The sequence below is a fragment of the Pempheris klunzingeri genome, chromosome 23 (genome assembly GCF_042242105.1).
Source record: "Pempheris klunzingeri isolate RE-2024b chromosome 23, fPemKlu1.hap1, whole genome shotgun sequence".
Taxonomy (NCBI): domain Eukaryota; kingdom Metazoa; phylum Chordata; class Actinopteri; order Acropomatiformes; family Pempheridae; genus Pempheris; species Pempheris klunzingeri.
In genome coordinates, this window is record NC_092034.1 from 13,994,884 (window position 1) to 14,015,011 (window position 20,128).

Here is a 20,128-nt window from a genome sequence, read left to right on the forward strand (position 1 = left end):
AGTGTATTATCTAAATAAAAAAAACTGTGTTCAATGAGCAACTCAAACAAGAACAATTGAAATAGCTCAACACAACTTCATATTGCAGGTGGTTTCTCCACATTCAACACAACAGGACACTTTTAATGACTCTAATGTGACGGCATGGCGCTGCACTGGCAGTGAGCGGACAGATGAAAAGCCAAAAGACACTCCGCCTCTCTAAACCCGTTTATAAGAGCTCAGTGAGCGGACTGTCATTGCAGTAACACAATTAAACACACAATGAGGAGCTTCACCTTCACAACAGCTTTACTTCTCTGCTGCCTCTGTAAGTATTGGCTCTTTATTCACAGCATCAAGTAATCCAACTAGTAACGCATCAGAATTTAAAGATAAATTACAGATGACTTTATTGTCGTTTCATTCCAGTGAACCTTGTATTATGCACTCAGGAATAATTCTGCCGTTGTCTCTGCTGTGTGTTTCAGGCTGGATCTCCGTCTCAGGCTTTGGGTCTCAGACTGTGGAGGTCCTGCCTGGTGAAGAAGTCACTCTGAGGTGCTCCAACATTTCCACTGTACTAACTGTGACAGAGTGGTTCAGAGTGGTCAACAGAACCAAACCCAGCTGTATCTCCTCTCTGTCCTTCTCTGGTGACGAAGCTAAATTCTGCAATGGATTTCAAAACGGATATGAAATGAGCTCCAACACCTCCACTGTCTTTCTTACAATCAAACAAGTGAATGTATCTGACTCTGGACTGTATTTCTGTGGATCTTACATCGAAGGACACACAGTCACTTCTGATGCAACATCTTTACGGGTTCAAGGTAAGATTGTAGTTCCGTCTCACCTCTTTCAGAGGCATATTTACAGTACATCTCAAATTCACTGCAACAGTAGTATGGACATTTATTTCACCCCCCCTGTCTTTAAAGGTTACAGTGAATATGATGCTGAATGTCATTGTGAAGAGGATTTTCAGACTGAAAGTAAGGTTCTCCTTTAGTATTGTGCAGGTTACCACAGAGCCTAAAGCCAGAGTCTAAGTCTGTCATTTTTCTTGTAGAGGAGCCTGATGGGATAGTAAACCTAATCACTGTGATCTTGGGTGGTCTGACTGTTTTCCTCACTGTGGTCGTCATTGCTCTGGCTGTCAAATTCAGGAAACTTCAGACAGGTACAGCAGGTTTTTAATTTGCACATCCTTTGTAAGTTGTATCAACATGATGGACAATCTACAGCAAATGTGGTGTGTAATGATAAACTAATCCGATTTTTGTCTTTTGACATTTAGCTGTGAATCGAGAACCACAGCCAGGAAGAAACCAGGTGAACTGACCATTAACTTCTATAAACTGTGTGTAATGTTTGGAAAGATGCATTTAAAGACAGGATCAGTCAGTTAATGATCTTTGTCCCGAGCATCGGTAATATTCAGGAATCTGCTTGTGGTCCTCGTGGCCCCGACTGAATCACAGCCGTGGTGATATCGAGTACAACAGCACAACTAAGAGGATGTGATTTATATTTATACATTAGTACATTCAGGCAGGGAGTCAGAATTGTCCACTTTAATCTCAAACAAAACTGATCTCCATTAAATCATAGTTTGAGATCCAAATTTCAGTTTTTTGATCATTGACCTTGAAACAAAGTCGAAGATCATTAACTCGAACAGCAGGATTTGAGCAACATTCGTAATTTTGCTCACAGTAGTCTCAAAACATGAGATGCTACGCAAATGCTAGTTGCAGCCACACTTTTTCTCTTCTTACCAACAGTGATTTTGTTTTTTTATTATCTTACTTTTGTCGAGAGAGATACGAGGACAGTATAATTATAAAATCTGGCCTATAGACTATTGCTGTTTGAGCAACTTCGTTTCGAATCAAATAGAAAACTGAACTGTGAAACACACCTGGGACTCTACTACAAATCATGTTTTGGCATTTAAATTAGACTTAGGTCAAGTATAGTTTACATCCATCTTAGTTGTAATGATTCCTTTGTGGTAAAAATCCAACTTTATGGATTTTCACAGACTCAGCTAAAGTGTGGTTGATACAGTAAATATCAAACTAATATCAATAAATAAATACATTCTGATTTACAGAATCTGGCCTCAGATGACCTGAACTACGCAGCTCTAAGTTTTCAGGCTAAGCAGAAAGGGAACCGCAGGCCTGCGTCTGGGAGAGAGCTGGAGCCAAATGTTGTGTATGCTGCCACCAGATAGTCTTAGGAAACACGTGGAACTGCCACTCAGAGTGGAACTGATGTTTTATCACGTTAATCTGCTGCTGTGTTTCTGTGTGTGGGTAGTGCGTGGCAGAACAATAAATTCTGAATAACCTTTCTGCATTTTCTCACTCGTGATTCTTCTGAGTGTGAGCGGCAACAGTTACATACTCAATGTGTGATGGATCCAGAGTCACAAAGGACTCCGATGACCGTCAAGCTCACGTACAGGGAAAATCAAACTGCCCGTGGAGGGACGGGTGAGTGAGATGCTCATCGCTGGTTTGACAGGAAGAAACAGCGCAGCAGTGCGGTCTGAGAACAGCCGAGGTGACAATCACAAGCCCTTTGAAAAAACAGTCAGTGGAAAGTATAAAAAGAGGCAGTGACAACTAGCCTGCCTGCTTAAAACCAGCTGATGTATTTATACTTTTGGAGAATGACGAAATTAGATAACGATATGCTGACATACTTTGACTGTATGAGCTCAATTGAAGCGTCCACCACAAGAAGACTTCAGCAGTGACCACACGCATACTGAAGACAATTTCACACACCAAGAATACTGCTCCTGTGAAAAGTGTAAATCGATGTCTTCCAGCATCATTAAATCACTCCACTCACTTTACATAAACTCACTAAGAAGTAGGCTGCACAGGCCTGCACACCATCGCACAGGGGAGAACGCTGGAATAAGCAACTGCTATTCTCACAGTGAAGAGCACAAACAGCAGCAGAAGAGAGGCTGCTGATGTGAAACAAGAGTCTGCAGCCACGCTAGAAGCTCCGTGAGGCTGCACTTTGGCACGGCGATGCTTTAAGCTCGGTACGTGAGCATGCTAACATGCACGCAAACTCAGTGTTACTGGTCATTCAATTTCATGGAAAATCATCAAATAGTTGCTGAGTTATCAAATGTTTAGGACTCATCCTCTGGGGACCATGAATATCTGTAAAAAGAAAAAACAATCCTATAATTGGACCAATGTGGTCGACTTAGCGTTTCCATCCATAACCTTTATGTGAATACTGGGAGCATCAAGCCAAGCACTTGTTCAAACACTTGCTAAGCACTAATTCTTCAGCTACATGCCAAATGAAGCACTGCAGAGGACAAAATAGAAAGGTCGGCAATCTATTCTCACTGGAAAACGATGTAGGAAGTGTAATGCACATACTGCATTTCTTTATTTCCTCTATTAATTTGAGGATTGTCTATAACGTTCAGCAAATTAAAGTTTTCATCCAGCTCCATCTTTTGTCTCAGTGACATCAGTGATGATGCTTCATGGACATCATGAGCCATTTCCCCTCGTATTTTGTTTTTATTGATACACAGACCTTTCCACCTCAGCCAATCATAAATACAGTTGCACTCAAAATTATTTCAATTATTGCAAATCAGGTGTATTGTCTAAATAAAAAAAACTGTGTTCAATGAGCAACTGAAACAAGAACAATTGAAATAGCTCAACACAACTTCATATTGCAGGTGGTTTCTCCACATTCAACACAACAGGACACTTTTAATGACTCTAATGTGACGGCATGGCGCTGCACTGGCAGTGAGCGGACAGATGAAAAGCCAAAAGACACTCCGCCTCTCTAAACCCGTTTATAAGAGCTCAGTGAGCGGACTGTCATTGCAGTAACACAATTAAACACACAATGAGGAGCTTCACCTTCACAACAGCTTTACTTCTCTGCTGCCTCTGTAAGTATTGGCTCTTTATTCACAGCATCAAGTAATCCAACTAGTAACGCATCAGAATTTAAAGATAAATTACAGATGACTTTATTGTCGTTTCATTCCAGTGAACCTTGTATTATGCACTCAGGAATAATTCTGCCGTTGTCTCTGCTGTGTGTTTCAGGCTGGATCTCCGTCTCAGGCTTTGGGTCTCAGACTGTGGAGGTCCTGCCTGGTGAAGAAGTCACTCTGAGGTGCTCCAACATTTCCAGCGGACCAACTGTGACAGAGTGGTTCAGAGTGGTCAACAGAACCAAGCCCAGCTGTATCTCCTCTCTGCTCTTCTCTAGTGACGAAGCTAAATTCTGCAATGGATTTCAAAACGGATATGAAATGAGCTCCAACATCTCCACTGTCTTTCTTACAATCAAACAAGTGAATGTATCTGACTCTGGACTGTATTTCTGTGGATCTTACATCAAAGGAAACACAGTCACTTCTGATGTGACGTATTTACGGGTTCAAGGTAAGATTGTAGTTCCGTCTCACCTCTTTCAGAGGCATATTTACAGTACATCTCAAATTCACTGCAACAGTAGTATGGACATTTATTTCACCCCCTCCGTCTTTAAAGGTTACAGTGAATATGATGGTGAATGTCATTGTGAAGAGGATTTTCAGACTGAAAGTAAGGTTCTCCTTTAGTATTGTGCAGGTTACCACAGAGCCTAAAGCCAGAGTCTAAGTCTGTCATTTTTCTTGTAGAGGAGCCTGATGGGATAGTAAACCTAATCACTGTGATCTTGGGTGGTCTGACTGTTTTCCTCACTGTGGTCGTCATTGCTCTGGCTGTTAAATTCAGGAAACTTCACACAGGTACAGCTAACGTTTGATTTGATGCAAATCATGTATCGATCTGTGACAGACAAATTCAATGCCGAATGTTTGCTCAATGATATTTAACTAATCAGAGTGATCTTTTGTCATGAAGCTGCCAACGAAGAAATGTACGCTGAAAGAAACAAGGTGAAGCAATTCATTATTATTTTTATTATTATTATTGTTGTTCTTATTATTATTATTGTTATTATTAGTAGTATTTTATTATTATTATCGTCGTCGTCGTCATCATTTTAAAGGTCAATTAAAGGTTATTATATTATAGTTTTAAAAAACTGATTAATATTCTAAGTCCAAGTTTTGACTTTTTTGGTGCAAACAATATGAGAAGATTAATCCTTGTTGTTTAGAAGTTCTGAAAACCATTTAGCCTTGAGGCAGCATGGGCCGGTGCAAATCCTGTGTTGAACCACGAAAGCATAGTTACAGTATGTGACACTAAATACTTTTTTCTTCTACAGAATCTGGGCTCTCATAGCCTGAACTCTGCAGTGCTGAGGTTCCTTCCAGAGACAATGAGACAAAGGAGGTCTGCATCAGACGGACGAATGGAAACTTGTGTTATCTATGCTGCAAGCAGATAGACTCAGGACGCAACTGGAAATGTAGTATAGCTGATGTTTTTATGATATTAGTCTGCCATTTTGCTTTTCAGTGTGGTTAGGGGCAAAAAAAATATTTTGTAATGAAGTTTCAACGTTCATGATACTTATTTTTTTCCCTTTGTTGGACAAAGTCTCTGTCTTTCTTCTTTTTGTCTTGATGTTTGATGAAGAGACAAAGGATACTGATTCCTGTCAGCCTACTTATAGAAACAGTCAGATGGTCTGTCAGAGGGGAGGGAGGGGTGAGTGAGGTACACATCACTTCATAGGAAGATGCAGTGTGGTCCGAGCACCACTGAGGGAAAAGTCACGAGACCTCTGAGGTCAAAGCTTTGAAGCAAAAAAACAAAACAAAACATGAAAACTTACTTTTGACTGAATAATATCAGCATTTGTAATTATTCAGCCTGGAAAACAGTAAAGAAACTAAGTAACGATAGAAGAAATCAGCCCCCCCATGGTGACAAACAATGTCTGTATAAGTCAGAAAAAAGTCCCCACTACAGGAAGACTTCAGTCATGACCACAGACATCAGACAGCTGTTATAAAAAAGCAATGGTACTTTTATAAATCATATCAAACTTATTGAACTACATGACCCTCACAAGTTACATTGGTTTCAATCAAGTGTTGATAACTGCTGTACGTTCTTGCTCCAGCAAATATCCAGTGTCGTAAGCGTAGGCTTCAGGTGGGAGGATCCAATATTAGGAACATTTATAATATTCCTCTTGAGTCTCACATGATTCTTTCTCTCTATTTCCAAACCATTTTTTAAATTGTGTTTGTCCTTGATTGTATTCTAAAAATTAACAAACTGGTTTGATGGAGGAGGAGCCAGCAAAGGACGCTGATGACTGTCAAATGTCCTCCTAGGGACATACTGCAGGTTGGGTGGAGAGAGTACAGTGCACATCACTAGAGGTTTAGGCTAAAGCAGCGTTTTTCTCTATTGACTTGATATTCTGACTTTTTTTAAAACTTGATGATCTATTGTAATCTAATTAATCGATTGTGTACTGACATGGTGAATGTGTCTATGAATAATACAAAGGGGTAGCTTTCTGCGCTAGCTGTGTATGCATACACATGCGGGCATGAAACTAGTCACGTGTCCCCCCCCCACCCATTATTTTCCCCTGTGGTGAGAACACCGTGTATCAGCCAGAGCGACTGCCACAGGAAGACTGGCCTTCAGCTCTCTGCAAAACACCACCAGAAGTGACAAAAGCTGTACCACTTTGACACAAAAGCTTTATCGCTTTCTCTCAAATATCAAAGATGGTTGTGTTGAGCCTGCATGAAAAAAAATATAGGTAGAAGACTGGTCTCCATTTACTGTTGTAGCCAGTTTCCCCATTTATAGTGGAGGTGTGGTGATGTAGGTGTGACTCCTCATGCAGTCTGCAAATGATACATGTTCAATGTCGAAACTCAACTCCAGGGCACAGCGGCCGTTCGATCTACTGTCCTCAACAGAAACTTAAAGAAAATAGATATATAGATGACAGATGGAGATGCAGAGAGATATAGAAATATATTTAGGCACAGCAGCCAATGACAGACTCAAAGAAAATAAAAATGAATTAGATCAAACTGAAAAAATGGTCATTGCTCGGCGCGGCGGCCAACTGATCTATTGTCTTCAACAAACACTTAAAGAAAATAGATACACAGATGAGAAAGGGAGATAGCGAGAAATGTAAATAGACATTAAGGCACGGCGGCCGATCAAAAACACAACAGACTTAGAGAAAAGAAAATGTACTTACTGTTTGTAGATCACCCTGAAAAAAACAAAAAATAATCCAAACTCACCAGTTAAATGTAGATATTTAGGTACAGCGGCCAACCTACCCAGCTTTTTTCTTTAACAAGAACATAAAGAAAATCACTAAATAGAGAGAGATAAAGAAGAGAGATGGGAAGATGTTGAGGCACGGCGGCCAACTCGAAACACATACAACAACTGACTCAAAGAAAATAAAAGTGACACTTACTGTTTGTAGATCAACCTGAAAAAAAAAAGATGGTTCTCACCCAAATATTGAACCAAATTCAGACAGATGTACATATTCAGGCGCGGCGGCCAACCCATCTATTGTCTTCAACAAACACGTAAAGAAAATAGATATACAGATGAGAAAGAGAGATAGAGGCGGCCAATCAAAAACACAACAGACTTAGAGAAAAGAAAATGTACTTACGGTTTGTAGATCACCCTGAAAAAAAACTAAATAATTGCACAAACAATAATCCAAACTCATCAGTTAGATGTAGATATTTTGGCATGGCGGCCAACCTGTTCACCGTCTTTAATCAAAACGTGAAGAATATAGAGAGATAAATGGAGATAATCAGGCACAGCGGGCAACAAAAAACACAACACAGGCTTAAAGAAAATAAAACTGACACCGTTTTGCAGATCAAACTGAAAAAGTGGTCATTGCTCAAAAATGCACCCAAACTCACCAGTTAGATGTAGATATTTAGGCACGGCGGCCAACCTATTCATCTGTTTCTGTAACAAGTACTCAAAGAAAATAGAGTATTGGCCCAAACTGATCAGACAGATTTAGGCACGGCGGCCAACCAAATCTATCGTCTTCAACAACAACTTGAAGAAATGATAGACAGATGAATGATGGAGAGAAAGAGATACGGGACCAAAACAAACACAACACAGACTTAAAGAAAATAAAAATGGCATCTATTGTTTGGATATTTTCATAAGAAGACCTTCAAGAAGACCGATAAATCGAGAGAAAAACAGCAAGACAGGGACATAGATAGATACTGAGGCACGGCAGCCAACCAAAAACACAACACAGGCTTAAAACAGAACTGACACTTAGTGTTGGAAGACCAACCTGAAAAAACGTATTGATCCAATCATCTAATAGATGTAGATATCTAGGCACAGCAGCCAACCTGTCCACGGTCTTCAACAACAATGCTCCTGTGAAAAGTGTAAATCGATGTCTTCCAGCATCATTAAATCACTCCACTCACTTTACATAAACTCACTAAGAAGTAGGCTGCACAGGCCTGCACACCATCGTACAGGGGAGAACGCTGGAATAAGCAACTGCTATTCTCACAGTGAAGAGCACAAACAGCAGCAGAAGAGAGGCTGCTGATGTGAAACAAGAGTCTGCAGCCACGCTAGAAGCTCCGTGAGGCTGCACTTTGGCACGGCGATGCTTTAAGCTCGGTACGTGAGCATGCTAACATGCACGCAAACTCAGTGTTACAGGTCATTCAATTTCATGGAAAATCATCAAATAGTTCCTGAGTTATCAAATGTTTAGGACTCATCCTCTGGGGACCATGAATATCTGTAAAAAATTCAATGGTAAACAATCCTATAAGTGGACCAATGTGGTCGACTTAGCGTTTCCATCCATAACCTTTATGTGAATACTGGGAGCATCAAGCCAAGCACTTGTTCAAACACTTGCTAAGCACTAATTCTTCAGCTACATGCCAAATGAAGCACTGCAGAGGACAAAATAGAAAGGTCGGCAATCTATTCTCACTGGAAAACGATGTAGGAAGTGTAATGCACATACTGCATTTCTTTATTTCCTCTATTAATTTGAGGATTGTCTACAACGTTCAGCAAATTAAAGTTTTCATCCAGCTCCATCTTTTGTCTCAGTGACATCAGCGATGATGCTTCATGGACATCATGAGTCATTTCCCCTCGTATTTTGTTTTTATTGATACACAGACCTTTCCACCTCAGCCAATCATAAATACAGTTGCACTCAAAATTATTTCAATTATTGCAAATCAGGTGTATTGTCTAAATAAAAAAAGCTGTGTTCAATGAGCAACTGAAACAAGAACAATTGAAATAGCTCAACACAACTTCATATTGCAGGTGGTTTCTCCACATTCAACACAACAGGACACTTTTAATGACTCTAATGTGACGGCATGGCGCTGCACTGGCAGTGAGCGGACAGATGAAAAGCCAAAAGACACTCCGCCTCTCTAAACCCGTTTATAAGAGCTCAGTGAGCGGACTGTCATTGCATTAACACAATTAAACACACAATGAGGAACTTCACCTTCACAACAGCTTTACTTCTCTGCTGCCTCTGTAAGTATTGGCTCTTTATTCACAGCATCAAGTAATCCAACTAGTAACACATCAGAATTTAAAGATAAATTACAGATGACTTTATTGTCGTTTCATTCCAGTGAACCTTGTATTATGCACTCAGGAATAATTCTGCCGTTGTCTCTGCTGTGTGTTTCAGGCTGGATCTCCGTCTCAGGCTTTGGGTCTCAGACTGTGGAGGTCCTGCCTGGTGAAGAAGTCACTCTGAGGTGCTCCAATATTTCCACTGTACCAAGTCAGACAGACTGGTTCAGAGTGGTCAACAGAACCAAGCCCAGCTGTATCTCCTCTCTTCTCTTCTCTAGTGACGAAGCTAAATTCTGCAATGGATTTCAAAACGGATATGAAATGAGCTCCAACATCTCCACTGTCTTTCTTACAATCAAACAAGTGAATGTATCTGACTCTGGACTGTATTTCTGTGGATCTTACATCAAAGGACACATAGTCACTTCTGATGCAACATCTTTACGGGTTCAAGGTAAGATTGTAGTTCCGTCTCACCTCTTTCAGAGGCATATTTACAGTACATCTCAAATTCACTGCAACAGTAGTATGGACATTTATTTCACCCCCTCCGTCTTTAAAGGTTACAGTGAATGTGATGCTGAATGTCATTGTGAAGAGGATTTTCAGACTGAAAGTAAGGTTCTCCTTTTGTATTGTGCAGGTTACCACAGAGCCTAAAGCCAGAGTCTAAGTCTGTCATTTTTCTTGTAGAGGAGCCTGATGGGATAGTAAACCTAATCACTGTGATCTTGGGTGGTCTGACTGTTTTCCTCACTGTGGTCGTCATTGCTCTGGCTGTTAAATTCAGGAAACTTCACACAGGTACAGCTAACGTTTGATTTGATGCAAATCATCTTGTATCGATCTGTGACAGACAAATTCAATGCCGAATGTTTGCTCAATGATATTTAACTAATCAGAGTGATCTTTTGTCATGAAGCTGCCAACGAAGAAATGTACGCTGAAAGAAACAAGGTGAAGCAATTCATTATTATTTTTATTATTATTGTTGTTGTTCTTATTATTATTATTGTTATTATTAGTAGTATTTTATTATTATTATCTTTGTCGCCGTCATCATTTTAAAGGTCAATTAAAGGTTATTATATTATAGTTTTAAAAAACTGATTAATATTCTAAGTCCAAGTTTTGACTTTTTTGGTGCAAACAATATGAGAAGACTAATCCTTGTTGTTTAGAAGTTCTGAAAACCATTTAGCCTTGAGGCAGCATGGGCCGGTGCAAATCCTGTGTTGAACCACGAAAGCATAGTTACAGTATGTGACACTAAATACTTTTTTCTTCTACAGAATCTGGGCTCTCATAGCCTGAACTCTGCAGTGCTGAGGTTCCTTCCAGAGACAATGAGACAAAGGAGGTCTGCATCAGACGGACGAATGGAAACTTGTGTTATCTATGCTGCAAGCAGATAGACTCAGGACGCAACTGGAAATGTAGTATAGCTGATGTTTTTATGATATTAGTCTGCCATTTTGCTTTTCAGTGTGGTTAGGGGCAAAAAAAATATTTTGTAATGAAGTTTCAACGTTCATGATACTTATTTTTTTCCCTTTGTTGGACAAAGTCTCTGTCTTTCTTCTTTTTGTCTTGATGTTTGATGAAGAGACAAAGGGTACTGATTCCTGTCAGCCTACTTATAGAAACAGTCAGATGGTCTGTCAGAGGGGAGGGAGGGGTGAGTGAGGTACACATCACTTCATAGGAAGATGCAGTGTGGTCCGAGCACCACTGAGGGAAAAGTCACGAGACCTCTGAGGTCAAAGCTTTGAAGCAAAAAAACAAAAGAAACCATGAAAACTTACTTTTGACTGAATAATATCAGCATTTGTAATTATTCTGCCCGGAAAACAGTAAAGAAACTAAGTAACGATAGAAGAAATCAGCCCCCCCATGGTGACAAATAATGTCTGTGTAAGTCAGAAAAAAGTCCCCACTACAGGAAGACTTCAGTCATGACCACAGACATCAGACAACTGTTATAAAAAAGCAATGGTACTTTTATAAATCATATCAAACTTATTGAACTACATGACCCTCACAAGTTACATTGGTTTCAATCAAGTGTTGATAACTGCTGTACGTTCTTGCTCCAGCAAATATCCAGTGTCGTAAGCGTAGGCTTCTGGTGGGAGGATCCAATATTAGGAACATTTATAATATTCCTCTTGAGTCTCACATGATTCTTTCTCTCTATTTCCAAACCATTTTTTAAATTGTGTTTGTCCTTGATTGTATTCTAAAAATTAACAAACTGGTTTGATGGAGGAGGAGCCAGCAAAGGACGCTGATGACCGTCAAATGTCCTCCTAGGGACATACTGCAGGTTGGGTGGAGAGAGTACAGTGCACATCACTAGAGGTTTAGGCTAAAGCAGCGTTTTTCTCTATTGACTTGATATTCTGACTTTTTTTAAAACTTGATGATCTATTGTAATCTAATTAATCGATTGTGTACTGACATGGTGAATGTGTCTATGAATAATACAAAGGGGTAGCTTTCTGCGCTAGCTGTGTATGCATACACATGCGGGCATGAAACTAGTCACGTGTCCCCCCCCCCCCCCACCCATTATTTTCCCCTGTGGTGAGAACACCGTGTATCAGCCAGAGCGACTGCCACAGGAAGACTGGCCTTCAGCTCTCTGCAAAACACCACCAGAAGTGACAAAAGCTGTACCACTTTGACACAAAAGCTTTATCGCTTTCTCTCAAATATCAAAGATGGTTGTGTTGAGCCTGCATGAAAAAAAATATAGGTAGAAGACTGGTCTCCATTTACTGTTGTAGCCAGTTTCCCCATTTATAGTGGAGGTGTGGTGATGTAGGTGTGACTCCTCATGCAGTCTGCAAATGATACATGTTCAATGTCGAAACTCAACTCCAGGGCACAGCGGCCGTTCGATCTACTGTCCTCAACAGAAACTTAAAGAAAATAGATATATAGATGACAGATGGAGATGTAGAGAGATATAGAAATATATTTAGGCACAGCAGCCAATGACAGACTCAAAGAAAATAAAAATGAATTAGATCAAACTGAAAAAATGGTCATTGCTCGGCGCGGCGGCCAACTGATCTATTGTCTTCAACAAACACTTAAAGAAAATAGATACACAGATGAGAAAGGGAGATAGCGAGAGATGTAAATAGACATTAAGGCACGGCGGCCGATCAAAAACACAGACTTAGAGAAAATAAAATGTACTTACTGTTTGTAGATCACCCTGAAAAAAACAAAAAATAATCCAAACTCACCAGTTAAATGTAGATATTTAGGTACAGCGGCCAACCTACCCAGCTTTTTTCTTTAACAAGAACATAAAGAAAATCACTAAATAGAGAGAGATAAAGAAGAGAGATGGGAAGATGTTGAGGCACGGCGGCCAACTCGAAACACATACAACAACTGACTCAAAGAAAATAAAAGTGACACTTACTGTTTGTTGATCAACCTGAAAAAAAAAGATGGTTCTCACCCAAATATTGAACCAAATTCAGACAGATGTACATATTCAGGCGCGGCGGCCAACCCATCTATTGTCTTCAACAAACACGTAAAGAAAATAGATATACAGATGAGAAAGAGAGATAGAGGCGGCCAATCAAAAACACAACAGACTTAGAGAAAAGAAAATGTACTTACGGTTTGTAGATCACCCTGAAAAAAACTAAATAATAGCACAAACAATAATCCAAACTCATCAGTTAGATGTAGATATTTTGGCATGGCGGCCAACCTGTTCACCGTCTTTAATCAAAACGTGAAGAAAATAGAGAGATAAATGGAGATAATCAGGCACAGCGGGAAACAAAAAACACAACACAGGCTCAAAGAAAATAAAACTGACACCGTTTTGCAGATCAAACTGAAAAAGTGGTCATTGCTCAAAAATGCACCCAAACTCACCAGTTAGATGTAGATATTTAGGCACGGCGGCCAACCTATTCATCTGTTTCTGTAACAAGTACTCAAAGAAAATAGAGTATTGGCCCAAACTGATCAGACAGATTTAGGCACGGCGGCCAACCAAATCTATCGTCTTCAACAACAACTTGAAGAAATGATAGACAGATGAATGATGGAGAGAAAGAGATACGGGACCAAAACAAACACAACACAGACTTAAAGAAAATAAAAATGGCATCTATTGTTTGGATATTTTTATAAGAAGACCTTCAAGAAGACCGATAAATCGAGAGAAAAACAGCAAGACAGGAACATAGATAGATACTGAGGCACGGCAGCCAACCAAAAACACAACACAGGCTTAAAACAGAACTGACACTTAGTGTTGGAAGACCAACCTGAAAAAACGTATTGATCCAATCATCTAATAGATGTAGATATCTAGGCACAGCAGCCAACCTGTCCACGGTCTTCAACAACAATGCTCCTGTGAAAAGTGTAAATCGATGTCTTCCAGCATCATTAAATCACTCCACTCACTTTACATAAACTCACTAAGAAGTAGGCTGCACAGGCCTGCACACCATCGCACAGGGGAGAACGCTGGAATAAGCAACTGCTATTCTCACAGTGAAGAGCACAAACAGCAGCAGAAGAGAGGCTGCTGATGTGAAACAAGAGTCTGCAGCCACGCTAGAAGCTCCGTGAGGCTGCACTTTGGCACGGCGATGCTTTAAGCTCGGTACGTGAGCATGCTAACATGCACGCAAACTCAGTGTTACAGGTCATTCAATTTCATGGAAAATCATCAAATAGTTGCTGAGTTATCAAATGTTTAGGACTCATCCTCTGGGGACCATGAATATCTGTAAAAAGAAAAAACAATCCTATAATTGGACCAATGTGGTCGACTTAGCGTTTCCATCCATAACCTTTATGTGAATACTGGGAGCATCAAGCCAAGCACTTGTTCAAACACTTGCTAAGCACTAATTCTTCAGCTACATGCCAAATGAAGCACTGCAGAGGACAAAATAGAAAGGTCGGCAATCTATTCTCACTGGAAAACGATGTAGGAAGTGTAATGCACATACTGCATTTCTTTATTTCCTCTATTAATTTGAGGATTGTCTACAACGTTCAGCAAATTAAAGTTTTCATCCAGCTCCATCTTTTGTCTCAGTGACATCAGCGATGATGCTTCATGGACATCATGAGTCATTTCCCCTCGTATTTTGTTTTTATTGATACACAGACCTTTCCACCTCAGCCAATCATAAATACAGTTGCACTCAAAATTATTTCAATTATTGCAAATTAGGTGTATTGTCTAAATAAAAAAAGCTGTGTTCAATGAGCAACTGAAACGAGAACAATTGAAATAGCTCAACACAACTTCATATTGCAGGTGGTTTCTCCACATTCAACACAACAGGACACTTTTAATGACTCTAATGTGACGGCATGGCGCTGCACTGGCAGTGAGCGGACAGATGAAAAGCCAAAAGACACTCCGCCTCTCTAAACCCGTTTATAAGAGCTCAGTGAGCGGACTGTCATTGCATTAACACAATTAAACACACAATGAGGAGCTTCACCTTCACAACAGCTTTACTTCTCTGCTGCCTCTGTAAGTATTGGCTCTTTATTCACAGCATCAAGTAATCCAACTAGTAACGCATCAGAATTTAAAGATAAATTACAGATGACTTTATTGTCGTTTCATTCCAGTGAACCTTGTATTATGCACTCAGGAATAATTCTGCCGTTGTCTCTGCTGTGTGTTTCAGGCTGGATCTCCGTCTCAGGCTTTGGGTCTCAGACTGTGGAGGTCCTGCCTGGTGAAGAAGTCACTCTGAGGTGCTCCAACATTTCCAGCGGACCAAGTCAGACACAGTGGTTCAGAGTGGTCAACAGAACCAAGCCCAGCTGTATCTCCTCTCTGTACTCGTCTGGTTACGAAGTTCATTTCTGCAATGGATTTCAAAATGGATATGAAATGAGCTCCAACATCTCCACTGTCTTTCTTACAATCAAACAAGTGAATGTATCTGACTCTGGACTGTATTTCTGTGGATTTTACATCAAAGGACACATAGTCACTTCTGATGCAACGTATTTACGGGTTCAAGGTAAGATTGTAGTTCCGTCTCACCTCTTTCAGAGGCATATTTACAGTACATCTCAAATCTCCCCCTCTGTCTTTAAAGGTTACAGTGAATGTGATGGTGAAGAGGATTTTCAGACTGAAAGTAAGGTTCTCCTTTAGTATTGTGCAGGTTACCACAGAGCCTAAAGCCAGAGTCTAAGTCTGTCATTTTTCTTGTAGAGGAGCCTGATGGGATAGTAAACCTAATCACTGTGATCTTGGGTGGTCTGACTGTTTTCCTCACTGTGGTCGTCATTGTTCTGGCTGTTAAATTCAGGAAACTTCACACAGGTACAGCAGCTTTTTAATTTGCACATCCTTTGTAAGTTGTGTCAACATGATGGACAATCTACAGCAAATGTGGTGGGTAATGATAAACTAATCCGATTTTTGTCTTTTGACATTTAGCTGTGAATCGAGAACCACAGCCAGGAAGAAACCAGGTGAACTGACCATTAACTTCTATAAACTGTGTGTAATGTTTGGAAAGATGCATTTAAAGACAGGATCAGTCAGTTAATGATCTTTGTCCCGAGCATCGGTAATATTCAGGAATCTGCTTGTGGTCCTCGTGGCCCCGACTGAATCACAGCCGTGGTGATATCGAGTACAACAGCACAACTAAGAGGATGTGATTTATATTTATACATTAGTACATTCAGGCAGGGAGTCAGAATTGTCCACTTTAATCTCAAACAAAACTGATCTCCATTAAATCATAGTTTGAGATCCAAATATCAGTTTTTTGATCACTGACCTTGGAACAAAGTCGAAGATCATTAACTCGAACAGCAGGATTTGAGCAACATTCGTAATTTTGCTCACAGTAGTCTCAAAACATGAGATGCTACGCAAATGCTAGTTGCAGCCACACTTTTTCTCTTCTTACCAACAGTGATTTTGTTTTTTTATTATCTTACTTTTGTCAAGAGAGATACGAGGACAGTATAATTATAAAATCTGGCCTATAGACTATTGCTGTTTGAGCAACTTCGTTTCGAATCAAATAGAAAACTGAACTGTGAAACACACCTGGGACTCTACTAGAAATCATGTTTTGGCATTTAAATTAGACTTAGGTCAAGTATAGTTTACATCCATCTTAGTTGTAATGATTCCTTTGTGGTAAAAATCTAATTTTATGGATTTTCACAGACTCAGCTAAAGTGTGGTTGATACAGTAAATATCAAACTAATATCAATAAATAAATACATTCTGATTTACAGAATCTGGCCTCAGATGACCTGAACTATGCAGCTCTAAGTTTTCAGGCTAAGCCGAAAGGGAACCGCAGGCCTGCGTCTGGGAGAGAGCTGGAGCCAAATGTTGTGTATGCTGCCACCAGATAGTCTTAGGAAACACGTGGAACTGCCACTCAGAGTGGAACTGATGTTTTATCACGTTAATCTGCTGCTGTGTTTCTGTGTGTGGGTAGTGCGTGGCAGAACAATAAATTCTGAATAACCTTTCTGCATTTTCTCACTCGTGATTCTTCTGAGTGTGAGCGGCAACAGTTACATGCTCAATGTGTGATGGATCCAGAGTCACAAAGGACTCCGATGACCGTCAAGCTCACGTACAGGGAAAATCAAACTGCCCGTGGAGGGACGGGTGAGTGAGATGCTCATCACTGGTTTGACAGGAAGAGACAGCGCAGCAGTGCGGTCTGAGAACAGCCGAGGTGACAATCACAAGCCCTTTGAAAAAACAGTCAGTGGAAAGTATAAAAAGAGGCAGTGACAACTAGCCTGCCTGCTTAAAACCAGCTGATGTATTTATACTTTTGGAGAATGACGAAATTAGATAACGATATGCTGACATACTTTGACTGTATGAGCTCAATTGAAGCGTCCACCACAGGAAGACTTCAGCAGTGACCACACGCATACTGAAGACATTTTCACACACCAAGAATACTGCTCCTGTGAAAAGTGTAAATCGATGTCTTCCAGCATCATTAAATCACTCCACTCACTTTACATAAACTCACTAAGAAGTAGGCTGCACAGGCCTGCACACCATCGCACAGGGGAGAACGCTGGAATAAGCAACTGCTATTCTCACAGTGAAGAGCACAAACAGCAGCAGAAGAGAGGCTGCTGATGTGAAACAAGAGTCTGCAGCCACGCTAGAAGCTCCGTGAGGCTGCACTTTGGCACGGCGATGCTTTAAGCTCGGTACGTGAGCATGCTAACATGCACGCAAACTCAGTGTTACTGGTCATTCAATTTCATGGCAATTCATCAAATAGTTGCTGAGTTATCAAATGTTTAGGACTCATCCTCTGGGGACCATGAATGTCTGTAAAAAGAAAAAAAACAATCCTATAATTGGACCAATGTGGTCGACTTAGCGTTTCCATCCATAACCTTTATGTGAATACTGAGAGCATCAAGCCAAGCACTTGTTCAAACACTTGCTAAGCACTAATTCTTCAGCTACATGCCAAATGAAGCACTGCAGAGGACAAAATAGAAAGGTCGGCAATCTATTCTCACTGGAAAACGATGTAGGAAGTGTAATGCACATACTGCATTTCTTTATTTCCTCTATTAATTTGAGGATTGTCTACAACGTTCAGCAAATTAAAGTTTTGATCCAGCTCCATCTTTTGTCTCAGTGACATCAGCGATGATGCTTCATGGACATCATGAGTCATTTCCCCTCGTATTTTGTTTTTATTGATACACAGACCTTTCCACCTCAGCCAATCATAAATACAGTTGCACTCAAAATTATTTCAATTATTGCAAATTAGGTGTATTGTCTAAATAAAAAAAGCTGTGTTCAATGAGCAACTGAAACAAGAACAATTGAAATAGCTCAACACAACTTCATATTGCAGGTGGTTTCTTCACATTCAACACAACAGGACACTTTTAATGACTCTAATGTGACGGCATGGCGCTGCACTGGCAGTGAGCGGACAGATGAAAAGCCAAAAGACACTCCGCCTCTCTAAACCCGTTTATAAGAGCTCAGTGAGCGGACTGTCATTGCAGTAACACAATTAAACACACAATGAGGAGCTTCACCTTCACAACAGCTTTACTTCTCTGCTGCCTCTGTAAGTATTGGCTCTTTATTCACAGCATCAAGTAATCCAACTAGTAACGCATCAGAATTTAAAGATAAATTACAGATGACTTTATTGTCGTTTCATTCCAGTGAACCTTGTATTATGCACTCAGGAATAATTCTGCCGTTGTCTCTGCTGTGTGTTTCAGGCTGGATCTCCGTCTCAGGCTTTGGGTCTCAGACTGTGGAGGTCCTGCCTGGTGAAGAAGTCACTCTGAGGTGCTTCAACATTTCCAGACGACTAAGTCAGACAGAGTGGTTCAGAGTGGTCAACAGAACCAAACCCAGCTGTATCTCCTCTCTGCTCTTCTTTAGTGACGAAGTTAAATTCTGCAATGGATTTCAAAACGGATATGAAATGAGCTCCAACATCTCCACTGTCTTTCTTACAATCAAACAAGTGAAAGTATCTGACTCTGGACTGTATTTCTGTGGATTTTACATCGAAGGACACACAGTCACTTCTGATGTGACGTATTTACGGGTTCAAGGTAAGATTGTAGTTCCGTCTCACCTCTTTCAGAGGCATATTTACAGTACATCTCAAATTCACTGCAACAGTAGTATGGACATTTATTTCACCCCCCCTGTCTTTAAAGGTTACAGTGAATGTGATGCTGAATGTCATTGTGAAGAGGATTTTCAGACTGAAAGTAAGGTTCTCCTTTTGTATTGTGCAGGTTACCACAGAGCCTAAAGCCAGAGTCTAAGTCTGTCATTTTCTTGTAGAGGAGCCTGATGGGATAGTAAACCTAATCACTGTGATCTTGGGTGGTCTGACTGTTTTCCTCACTGTGGTCGTCATTGTTCTGGCTGTTAAATTCAGGAAACTTCACACAGGTACAGCTAACGTTTGATTTGATGCAAATCATCTTGTATCGATCTGTGACAGACAAATTCAATGCCGAACGTTTGCTCAATGATATTTAACTAATCAGAGTGCTCTTTTGTCATGAAGCTGCCAACGAAGAAATGTACGCTGAAAGAAACAAGGTGAAGCAATTCATTATTATTATCATCATCATCATCAATTAAAGGTTATTATATTCTATAATTCTATAAACTGATTAATATTCCAAGTTTTGACTTTTTTGGTGCAAACCAGTGTGTGTGGACAATATGATTAATAAGATTAATCCTTGTTGTTTAGAAGTTCTGAAAACCATTTAGCCTTGAGGCAGCATGGGCCGGTGCAAATCCTGTGTTGAACCACGAAAGCATAGTTACAGTATGTGACACTAAATACTTTTTTCTTCTACAGAATCTGGGCTCTCATAGCCTGAACTCTGCAGTGCTGAGGTTCCTTCCAGAGACAATGAGACAAAGGAGGTCTGCATCAGACGGACGAATGGAAACTTGTGTTATCTATGCTGCAAGCAGATAGACTCAGGACGCAACTGGAAATGTAGTATAGCT

General features: G+C 40.3%; 2 protein-coding genes and 1 pseudogene across 2 annotated transcripts; all 3 read left to right on the forward strand.

The window, feature by feature from the left end:
- Positions 1 to 264: 264 nt before the first annotated feature.
- LOC139223102 (uncharacterized) lies at positions 265 to 2,312 on the forward strand. Its single transcript, XM_070855038.1, has 5 exons — positions 265 to 310; positions 471 to 812; positions 1,052 to 1,162; positions 1,280 to 1,314; positions 2,099 to 2,312. The coding sequence occupies exons 1-5, from the start codon at positions 265 to 267 to the stop codon at positions 2,219 to 2,221; spliced, it is 657 nt and encodes a 218-aa protein (XP_070711139.1). The 3' UTR covers positions 2,222 to 2,312.
- A 7,169-nt stretch (positions 2,313 to 9,481) lies between these two features.
- LOC139223270 (uncharacterized) lies at positions 9,482 to 10,992 on the forward strand. The gene is made up of 5 exons (XM_070855245.1): positions 9,482 to 9,527; positions 9,688 to 10,029; positions 10,269 to 10,379; positions 10,498 to 10,532; positions 10,868 to 10,992. Exons 1-5 carry the CDS (start codon positions 9,482 to 9,484, stop codon positions 10,988 to 10,990), a joined length of 657 nt encoding a protein of 218 aa, XP_070711346.1. The 3' UTR covers positions 10,991 to 10,992.
- A 4,076-nt stretch (positions 10,993 to 15,068) lies between these two features.
- Positions 15,069 to 17,074, forward strand: LOC139223051 (uncharacterized; annotated as a pseudogene).
- Positions 17,075 to 20,128: the final 3,054 nt, after the last annotated feature.

Bases quoted from the DNA above. Each gene is read 5' to 3' on its own strand.
- LOC139223270 (XM_070855245.1), top strand. From the start codon at position 9,482: ATGAGGAACTTCACCTTCACAACAGCTTTACTTCTCTGCTGCCTCT. The intron at 10,030-10,268 runs GTAAGATTGTAG...TTTTTCTTGTAG, and splicing joins AACATCTTTACGGGTTCAAG to AGGAGCCTGATGGGATAGTA. The intron at 10,380-10,497 runs GTACAGCTAACG...TTTGTCATGAAG, and splicing joins ATTCAGGAAACTTCACACAG to CTGCCAACGAAGAAATGTAC.
- LOC139223102 (XM_070855038.1), top strand. From the start codon at position 265: ATGAGGAGCTTCACCTTCACAACAGCTTTACTTCTCTGCTGCCTCT. The intron at 813-1,051 runs GTAAGATTGTAG...TTTTTCTTGTAG, and splicing joins AACATCTTTACGGGTTCAAG to AGGAGCCTGATGGGATAGTA. The intron at 1,315-2,098 runs GTGAACTGACCA...TCTGATTTACAG, and splicing joins CACAGCCAGGAAGAAACCAG to AATCTGGCCTCAGATGACCT.